Raw genomic sequence first — 10,001 nt, forward strand, 5'->3', positions numbered from 1 at the left:
CAAAAGAGCAGCAGAATGAATAAGAAATGCAAGGAAACTTATCCAGATCATTACGCAATATATACCATTAAAAAAAATCACAAGCAAATATTTAAGTTATAATAGTCAATTTAGGTGCACCCTGGGTAACTATTTAGATTAATTATAAAAGAAAACATATTCATATACACATCTCATTTCCCCCAAAACCATACTGTCCGTGAAATTTTCTTCAGTCTCAGTCCATATGAACAACTAGTCCGTTGAAAAAGAAAGAAGAGAATTCTAAGTCCTGCTGTACGCAGTTCAAGCAAATGGCAAAAGATGCTGACACCCCAACCAGATCTTGACAGCGACAGGTTCGGAACTCCGCCATTACTTGCTCTCCCTAAGACTGCACGCACAAGAGTCTCCGACTGGCTCGGCATCTTTTCTTTCTTTCTTTTTCAGTCAAACGGCGCAAAAGAAAACAAATCCTGAACAACCAATGAATTTTACAAAGCATACACTCATTGCGTTCATCAAACCACCTAACCTGTCCTCTGAAGGTCAACCGTTAAAACAGAGAAGGTAGTGTTTTCTATTTAGATTCATGCTTATTATTATATCTATCTATATCTATTATATCTTATTTTACATTTTACATGTATTTTACAATTTACAATCTAATTGCAAAATTTAACCAGGTTACATGAGGTGGGTGGAGTCCCAGGTGATCCTGAGGGCCAAGCATCCTGATCAGTTTATCTGCGGGGTGGGTGGAGTCACTGGTGATCCTGAGGGCCAAGCATCCTGATCAGTTTATCTGCGGGGTGGGTGGAGTCACTGGTGATCCTGAAGACTCAGCATCCTGATCAGTTTATGTGCGGGGTGGGTGGAGTCACTGGTGATCCTGAAGACTCAGCATCCTGATCAGTTTATGTGCGGGGTGGGTGGAGTCACTGGTGATACTGAAGACTCAGCATCCTGATCAGTTTATGTGCGGGGTGGGTGGAGTCACAGGTGATCCTGAAGACTCAGCATCCTGATCAGTTTATGTGCGGGGTGGGTGGAGTCACTGGTGATACTGAAGACTCAGCATCCTGATCAGTTTATGTGCGGGGTGGGTGGAGTCACAGGTGATCCTGAAGACTCAGCATCCTGATCAGTTTATGTGCGGGGTGGGTGGAGTCACTGGTGATCCTGAAGACTCAGCATCCTGATCAGTTTATCTGCGGGGTGGGTGGAGTCACAGGTGATCCTGAAGACTCAGCATCCTGATCAGTTTATGTGCGGGGTGGGTGGAGTCACTGGTGATACTGAAGACTCAGCATCCTGATCAGTTTATGTGCGGGGTGGGTGGAGTCACTGGTGATACTGAAGACTCAGCATCCTGATCAGTTTATGTGCGGGGTGGGTGGAGTCACAGGTGATCCTGAAGACTCAGCATCCTGATCAGTTTATGTGCGGGGTGGGTGGAGTCACTGGTGATCCTGAAGACTCAGCATCCTGATCAGTTTATCTGCGGGGTGGGTGGAGTCACAGGTGATCCTGAAGACTCAGCATCCTGATCAGTTTATGTACGGAGTGGGTGGAGTCACTGGTGATCCTGAAGACTCAGCATCCTGATCAGTTTATTTGCGGGGTGGGTGGAGTCACAGGTGATCCTGAAGACTCAGCATCCTGATCAGTTTATGTGCGGGGTGGGTGGAGTCACTGGTGATCCTGAAGACTCAGCATCCTGATCAGTTTATGTGCGGGGTGGGTGGAGTCACTGGTGATCCTGAAGACTCAGCATCCTGAACAGTTTATCTGCGGGGTGGGTGGAGTCACTGGTGATCCTGAAGACTCAGCATCCTGAACAGTTTATCTGCGGGGTGGGTGGAGTCACTGGTGATCCTGAAGACTCAGCATCCTGATCAGTTTATGTGCGGGGTGGGTGGAGTCACTGGTGATCCTGAAGACTCAGCATCCTGAACAGTTTATCTGCGGGGTGGGTGGAGTCACTGGTGATCCTGAAGACTCAGCATCCTGAACAGTTTATCTGCGGGGTGGGTGGAGTCACTGGTGATCCTGAAGACTCAGCATCCTGATCAGTTTATGTGCGGGGTGGGTGGAGTCACTGGTGATACTGAAGACTCAGCATCCTGAACAGTTTATGTGCGGGGTGGGTGGAGTCACTGGTGATACTGAAGACTCAGCATCCTGATCAGTTTATGTGCGGGGTGGGTGGAGTCACAGGTGATCCTGAAGACTCAGCATCCTGATCAGTTTATGTGCGGGGTGGGTGGAGTCACTGGTGATACTGAAGACTCAGCATCCTGATCAGTTTATGTGCGGGGTGGGTGGAGTCACTGGTGATACTGAAGACTCAGCATCCTGAACAGTTTATGTGCGGGGTGGGTGGAGTCACTGGTGATACTGAAGACTCAGCATCCTGAACAGTTTATGTGCGGGGTGGGTGGAGTCACTGGTGATACTGAAGACTCAGCATCCTGATCAGTTTATGTGCGGGGTGGGTGGAGTCACTGGTGATACTGAAGACTCAGCATCCTGATCAGTTTATGTGAGGGGTGGGTGGAGTCACTGGTGATCCTGAAGGCCACTATCCTGAACAGTTTATGTAAAAATGATGGGAAAGACCTTGAAACCTCTTGAGTCGCTGTCTGGCTGTGTTTAAACCACCTCAACCTCTCCATTGGGGACCCACAGATCTGAAGCCAGGTGTACCTCCTCTTCTGGCTCCTAAAATCTATCATTACCACCTCACTGAGGTAGGGAGATCAGGCCCACCACCAGTGTCACTAGCAAGCCATTCCTGCATTGTGAATCTTGCTGACGACACAATGGTGGTGGCCTCATCTGCCGATTTTTTTTATCTTTTAATTTATTATTATGGACTTTGGAACGTTACTGTATTCAAATGAAACACCATTCAGCTTACTTTAATTTTTGTCTATTAAATGTAAGGTTAAAAAAAGCAAAATTATTCGTATGTAAACGGCCAGACTACTAAATTCTGGTCCTGTCCAGCTAGCAGCGCCAGAGTGACATCTATTTCGGTCCAACAGGGGACGCTTCCCAGCACAATTTACTATAATGGCGTAAATAATTACGTCATCACACTGCGACGCGTCTGCTATTCAGGATTTCTTCTTGTTTTCAGTATTTTTTACGCCAGTAAAATTCAGTAATCAAGCAAGCTAGGTCACAAAAATCTGAATAGAGTTTTATTTATCTGTAGAATTATTGCTAATACATTATTTAAAAGGTAATCAAAAACACGACTCTTACGCATTTGTATTATCCACAAAATAATAATAAAAACAATTAAAATGGTCAAGTCCGGCAAATGGAAAAGAAGAACAAAACGACGTATCTAAAATACAATTATGAAATGATGTTTAGGAACATATATCGCAATGCTGCTGGTACTTGAGAGGCTTCCGGCGGCGGCCAGGTTTGAAGAGAAAAGGCTGTTTCTCCCGTTTAAAGTTCACACTTGCGCCTGCAGCCTTTTCTCCAGCTGCCATTTTGCAGCTATTCTAGTTCCATAAATTACATATCCCCATGACAGGAGTACAACAACCAGTAGAATCTGAATAAAAAGGAAAAAGAAAAAAAGTTCAATATATATATAAACACCAAGAAAAAACATTTATAGCGGGTTAAATGGATTCCAATTTAAATGCATTTCAAAGTCATTTAAACGTTTCTCACGCTGACTAATTAGACACCGCAATCATGATCATGCTCGCTGCGTTTTATGTTCAGAAAAATGATGGCTAATCCTAAATGCACATTACAGTCTGTCGTGATTATAAGTGAAATGCTTAGGATCGATACCCTACGTTACTCACAATGGAGTACAGTGTGTCCAAGGCCCTAACACTAACACGCATCGTCCTGCCCCGTCGCGTTTCCAGCTGGATGTACAGAATCTGGTCGATTGAGCCCAGGAAACGAAATACAAAAATCCGGAAACAGATCCAGGAATCCAACGCTTTGGACACAGATATACAGCAGAAACCCGCAATGAAATGCATAAAAAGTACTTCCTCCAACTAAACAGCTGCGTAGCAATCAACAAATTACGTGATATCTACATATTTTAAGTAAAGAAAATAACTATGGCATAATATGACAAACACCACGCATCAACACGTAGTCAAAGCACTTATCCAGGCAGCATGATTAAAGCGAGCTGTGATGGGACCTCCCGGCCATGCGAGGGCGCTGTCTTACTGACACACTCCATCTATGATGGTGATGGACGTATGTTCCGAAGCAGTGGAGCGGGGTCCTGCGGGCGGCCTGTGGCGGCGGTCCGTCGTTCCGTATGTGGGATGTTGTCTGCTCGGCTAGTTCGTCGTCTTCGGGCTCTCAGCGAATTAATCCGACCGCTTTCCGGCTTTGCCGGGCGTACTTCGCCGCCGGGCGGCCGTGACCTGCGGCCTTTTTGTCCGGCGGATCCGGGCTCACGGATACCGTGAGCTTTTCGAATCCTCGTTTCAGGTAAGAAGGCGTCCTTCGGGCCGGGTACCGCCGGTGCGTGTAGCCGGCGGCTCCCCTGACGGGCTTGGTAAGGGGTATCCGGGAGTGAAGGCCCGGCCGCCTGCTTTACCGCCAGGTCTCGGCGCTTGCTTTCGCCGTCTTGATAGATTAGCGCGGTAGCCGTAGAATCTGTAGCCCTGCGGACGGCTGGTGGGTGTCACTGCGGGCCGTTAGCTTAGCTTAGCACGGCTTACCTTACCTTACCTTAGCCTAGCCTAGCCTAGCTTCGCTTCGCTGTCTAGGCCGAAAAAGTCGAGCGTCGTTACTAGTACTAACTAGTTAGATAAAGAGCACAGGAATGTCCCGTTACGGTCGGTGTCGGTTAAGCGCCGTTCGTACGGCTGTCTATGCCGGCCCTCGCGCCCAATAATACCAGCAGCACTCCTGGCCAGTGCGGGTCGCCTGCACGGGCTTGACCGCGGGGTCAGAAGGAAAGCATAAAACCCTTAATATTCTCTATTAATACCCGTTATTGAGCACCATTAACCGTTACCCATCACTATTAACCGCGGGGGAAATTAGAAACTACCTCAGAGTACAGTAACGCGGATTAGTGATCGAAGCGTATTTTCAGAAATCCTATTATGTCGTTAAAGACAAAGTAAACGTAATTTCAGCTGTCATTTAACATTAGGTCTTAAGACTTGTTGGTTTATGACATTACCCACTATATTTAAGTTTTAGAGTAAAAACAGCAGTAATTTTAATTTGACTACTGTTACAGGCAAACTGCTGCTTGAGCATATTAATGTTTTTCCTCCCGCTTTTCTGTTATATTTTAAATAAGGGGTGAAAAGGTCACTTTGCATTTTGTAATGGTGATTTTTCTTTTATTTAAATTTATCTGTAGATAATGGCTCCCACAAAAATGAAATTGCGGATGCGAAAGAAGGATGGAGCAGGCAAAGTGTCTCAGGCTGTGTCGACAGAGGCTTCCCCGGACTCCAAATGCCCCATCTGCCTCGATCGCTTTAACAATATGGCCTACCTCGACCGCTGCCTGCACAAGTTCTGTTTTCGCTGCATCCATGAGTGGTCCAAGAACAAAGCGGAATGTCCTCTATGCAAGCAACCCTTCAACTCCATCTTCCACTCCATCAAGGCTGAGAATGACTTTAAGGAGTTTGTGCTGAGGCCTACAGAAAACGGCTCTTTTGGCAGCCCAGAGGGCCGCAGGTTCAGGTACCGCACCACGCAGACGTGGGATCGCAGGCAGTCCCAGAGGAGGGCGTCGCCCCCCCCAGAGAACGTGGGCGTTCTTGAAGGGCTGGCGGCGACTGTGCCCTTGCAGCAGGACACTGCGTTTCACCGTGTGATGTCCGTGATGGCTGCACGCCGACGAGCCCAGAGCGAGGGCAGGACAGCGCGTCACCTACGCGAGCAGGAGATGGTGTCATTCCGGCGTGCACTGTATCGCACGGGGGTGCGGGTCCGTAGCGTGCGTGACGGCGGCCGCTACAGGGACATCTCAGCCACCTTCTTCCAGAGGAACCCGGCGTGCCTGCACCGGCTGCTGCCCTGGCTGCGGCGGGAGCTGATTGTGCTCTACGGCAGTCATGGCTCGCTGGTCAACATCGTGCAGCATATCATAATGTCTCGCATCACCCGCTACAACATGGAGGACCAGGCTATCCAGGATGAACTGCGGCCCTTCCTGTTGACTCGTACCGATCATTTCTTGCATGAGTTTATCAGTTTTGCCAGGTCCCCATTTAATATGGAGGCCTACGACCAACAAGCTGTTTATGACTGTCCTGCACCGTCCTATGAAGAGGGCAGCAGCTCCGACTCCTCTGTCATCGCCATCTCCGAAGACGAGGTCAATTTTGTGGATCTCAGCCAGCAGCCCAGACCTGCAGAGGGCAGCACTTTAAGCCAGGCTCCGTGGGATGACGAGACCCCGGGGCCATCGTATTCGACCACAGAGCAAACAGAGGCGCCCATGGCATCCACCAGCGAGTCGGAGTCTGCCAGCAGCAGGGAGGGGCCCACGGAGGCCAGGAACACTCAGCAGCAAAATACACAGGTGAAGAATGATCCGACTGCAAACAATAACGGGGAGGTCTCTTCAGGGGAAGACGATTGTGTCATCGTGGGCTATGTGAAGCCCATGGCAGAGAGGACGCCAGAGCTGGTGCAGCTGTCCTCCGATTCCGAAGAGTCTGTTCAGCCTGAGAGTACAGATGTCCCTCAGGAGTCCCAGAGCATTCGCTTCCCCAGCCTCAGTCCTCCATCATCGATATGCTCCTCTGTGTCCAAACACAAGTCCCCACAAAGGCGGGAGCTGTCAGCTGGGAGCTCTGGGCTGGACCGGCCAAATTGGACCCCCTCGGACCCCGAGCATAGGTGCTCACCTTCTAAAGGGGATTATTCTGAAATGGGCACAGATGGTGCCTCCAGTAGGGACAAATATCAGGTGATTGAGACACATACTCCTAGCAGGGATGATAAGAGGCGCCAGAGAGTCAGTCGATCTGGAAGTAAGGAGAGGTCACGTCGAAGCCATAGCAGGCGCTCGAGAAGCACGGAGCAGAGCTGGTCAGTGAGAAGCCCGACAGTCTCTGTGAACAGTGATAGCACACTCTCACGAGACAGAAGGTGCTCAAGGTCCCACAGCAGGGAGAAGCTGCTGTACAAAGATGGCTCACGGACGCGGAGACGGGACAAACACCACAGTCGGTCCAGACGCAGTCATGACAGGTCATACTCCTACGGCTGGGAGTTATACAGGCACTACAGCCGGGAGCGGGAGAGGACTGACGCAGGCTATGGGCAGGACAGGTCCTGGTCCTCCAGTCTGTACTCAAACCTCAGTTATGGTGCACATTCACAAAGACATGGGAGTCCCAGGGAATCCCACCACAGGGAACGGCGGCGCTCCAGGAGTCGGTCCAGGAGCCAGTCCAGCATAAGCTCGCGTGGCTCTTGCTCACTGTACCGGAGCTCCCGGGATGACAAGCCAGGGGGTAAAAGGAAATACAAGACCAGGCACCTGGAGGACACCTCCAAGGAGCGCTCCTCCAGACATGCATCGTCCTCCTCAAGCCTCAGGGAGAAACGGGGGAGCAGCGAACGGCACCACAAGAAATCCCATAAGAGGAAGAGTCGCAGCCCAAGCGTCGAGATCATCTTTGAAGGCCGAGCCACGGGAGAGAGCAGGAGGCACCACAAGAAGAAGAAGAAGCACAAGAGGAAGAGCCGGCGGCACCGGAGTGCCGAGAGGCTGCCGCAGCGCTCGCCCACGGTCATCACCATCGACAGCGACAGTGACCATGCTGACACCAGCCTGGTCCCCCCTACCAGTATGGAAAGCCACCCCCCTGACAGTACAGCTCTTCCCGGTGACACCAGCCTGTTGGAGTCCATTCTGCAGGACTTGGAACAGCATGTCATGTCGATCGACACGAACAGCAGCATGGACATTCTGAACTCTGAAGTCAACTTTGAAGGCAATAAAGATGAAACATTGCAGATGAAGAGGGACGAGAGGCCTGTTCCTTTGGGGGGCGACACTAGCACTGGCGTGTCCTCGATCACAGAACAGGGCAGGTCGTTAAACTCCACGGACTCTAATGTAGCCAGCTGCTGCCTCTGAGACTCTGTCAGGTCTGTTCTTTAAACATGCCTGTTCATCTCTGAGGGCTTGTGTTCTGTGGGACATTGGTGGTTAAAGCTGGATTATAAAAACACCCTGATACTGTACAGCAGCTTGTGACATGCAGGAGCCTCTCTTTTTTTTTTAAGACGCTGAGCTTTGGATACCTGTCTGTCCAGTGCTGTTTTATTTATGTGACAGTGTATTCTCTGTCTTTTAATATTTAAGAGGAGTTACTGATTTAACCTACCATTCCACACATGTTTATAGTATGTTGATGTGCTGTACTACTCAGGGAAAAGGGAAGGCAGATACCACACACCCACAAGTCAACTTGACAAACTGTTCTGCAGTTCAGCATCAATAAAGGATCTGGTCAGACATCTTGATGGTGAATTTTGCTCATCCTAGGGAGTATTTGAGCATTTTGTGTTGCTAACTACAATATTAAAAATCCTGATGATGAGAGCCTTGAAATAGACATTATTAGATTTTTGTTGTGAATCTCAATAAATGATTCAAAATAACATTTGCCTGATTCCCCAACATTCCCATCCTTTTTCCTGTTTTAAAATGTATTATTAGTTTTTGAAAATTTTAATGTATTTTTTTTTTTCTTTTGTATTTTGGATATTTCCCTCTTCAGGTGTAAAAATAGGATGCACTGGTCAGCCATACACTTGAATTTCATCTATGCCTATTTGAAAACAAGGTATCCCAAAGCTTTTCATTATGCAGTAAAATACTGGTCTCAAAGACTTGTTTGTGTATTCTGAATTTGTTATTCTAGTCAGCACCTCAAAAAAGTGCCATTATCTGAAAGTGGAAAACACTTTGATACCTTTTAGCCTTTTTTTGGTCCTCGTGTAATAAGCCTCTGTGATAATTGTGTACGTTACTGCAGTTATCGAACCCTTTAGCATACAGGTGTAATGTTTCATTTCAGTATAATCATTAGTTTTGTACTGCATGTGTGTTCAGGAACAGGGAGTCTGGTTTTTCTTCATTCCTTCACCACAGCACCTTTATTCAGCTTTTCTACCTATGAGTGTTAAGTCTCTGCTTGCAGGGTGTTCATTTGAGGATCAGGAGCTGCATTCAGTCTTGCTACAGTCACTGTGTTATGTTACTGCATTTTCATCGTCATCCAAACCATTTCTTGGTGCCCATGCACTGCTGTCTGTGGCTTCAAGGATCAAGGTGGACCTGCTCCCTTATTTAATTGCCCCCCCAGCACACCTGGTGTTCTTGATTGCTTAATTGTTTGGTGTCCGGTGCGCTGGGAGGGGGCCAAAAATGTTTGTGAGTTATTTCCCATTGTAATTAGTAGAGAAAGTAATACTGCTGTATAACAAAGAGTTTTGTGTTTTACCTTTGATTTGTCCCATTTTTTTTTTTTTAAACTAGATCAGAATTAAGGAGCTGAAATGGGACCCATAGCTGTAACCATATGCTTGGGCAATGTCTGCAAAATAATATGCATTATTTTAGTTTCATTTAAATAGCGGGATAATACAGAATTTTCCAGCACCACCCCCCTCCCCCACACATACTAGTATTTGCTGAAATAAGGATACTGACTTCAGAGAGTCATCCGGGAGCCCAGTGTTGCTGTTATGGTACTACTGACAGGGGTGAGCGGTCAGGCAGAATCTCCTGACTGGGGCTAGTGGTGCTAAAATATCTAGCGGTAAACAGCAGTAAAACTTGCCTGCTAATTTTCCCACCACTGAATAGTGGAAGAGCAGATTTCCGGGACATTGCCCATCATTTGCGGGCTTCAGGAAGTTGCTGTTAATTTGCAGGGGGCTTCCCGAAAGGTGGGATGTCTGATTTGTTATTGAAATGTAATTTAGTCTTAACATTGTACCTTAGCTATTCATGTTTGTTACAA

At 48.0% G+C, this 10,001-nt stretch overlaps 1 protein-coding gene and 1 long non-coding RNA gene across 2 annotated transcripts; one reads left to right on the forward strand and one right to left on the reverse strand.

Moving 5' to 3' along the window:
• Window positions 1-3,166: 3,166 nt before the first annotated feature.
• On the reverse strand, window positions 3,167-4,160 carry LOC111859279 (uncharacterized). Its single transcript, XR_002841787.2, has 2 exons — window positions 3,819-4,160; window positions 3,167-3,556 (listed from the first exon to the last, which is right to left on the reverse strand). It is a non-coding gene; the product is annotated as an uncharacterized lncRNA (long non-coding RNA).
• A 64-nt stretch (window positions 4,161-4,224) lies between these two features.
• LOC111859278 (TOP1 binding arginine/serine rich protein, E3 ubiquitin ligase) lies at window positions 4,225-9,483 on the forward strand. Its single transcript, XM_023841808.2, has 2 exons — window positions 4,225-4,473; window positions 5,363-9,483. The coding sequence occupies exon 2, from the start codon at window positions 5,366-5,368 to the stop codon at window positions 8,105-8,107; it is 2,742 nt and encodes a 913-aa protein (XP_023697576.2). The 5' UTR covers window positions 4,225-4,473; window positions 5,363-5,365; the 3' UTR covers window positions 8,108-9,483.
• Window positions 9,484-10,001: the final 518 nt, after the last annotated feature.

Source organism: Paramormyrops kingsleyae, chromosome 12 (assembly GCF_048594095.1).
Source record: "Paramormyrops kingsleyae isolate MSU_618 chromosome 12, PKINGS_0.4, whole genome shotgun sequence".
NCBI classification, from domain to species: domain Eukaryota; kingdom Metazoa; phylum Chordata; class Actinopteri; order Osteoglossiformes; family Mormyridae; genus Paramormyrops; species Paramormyrops kingsleyae.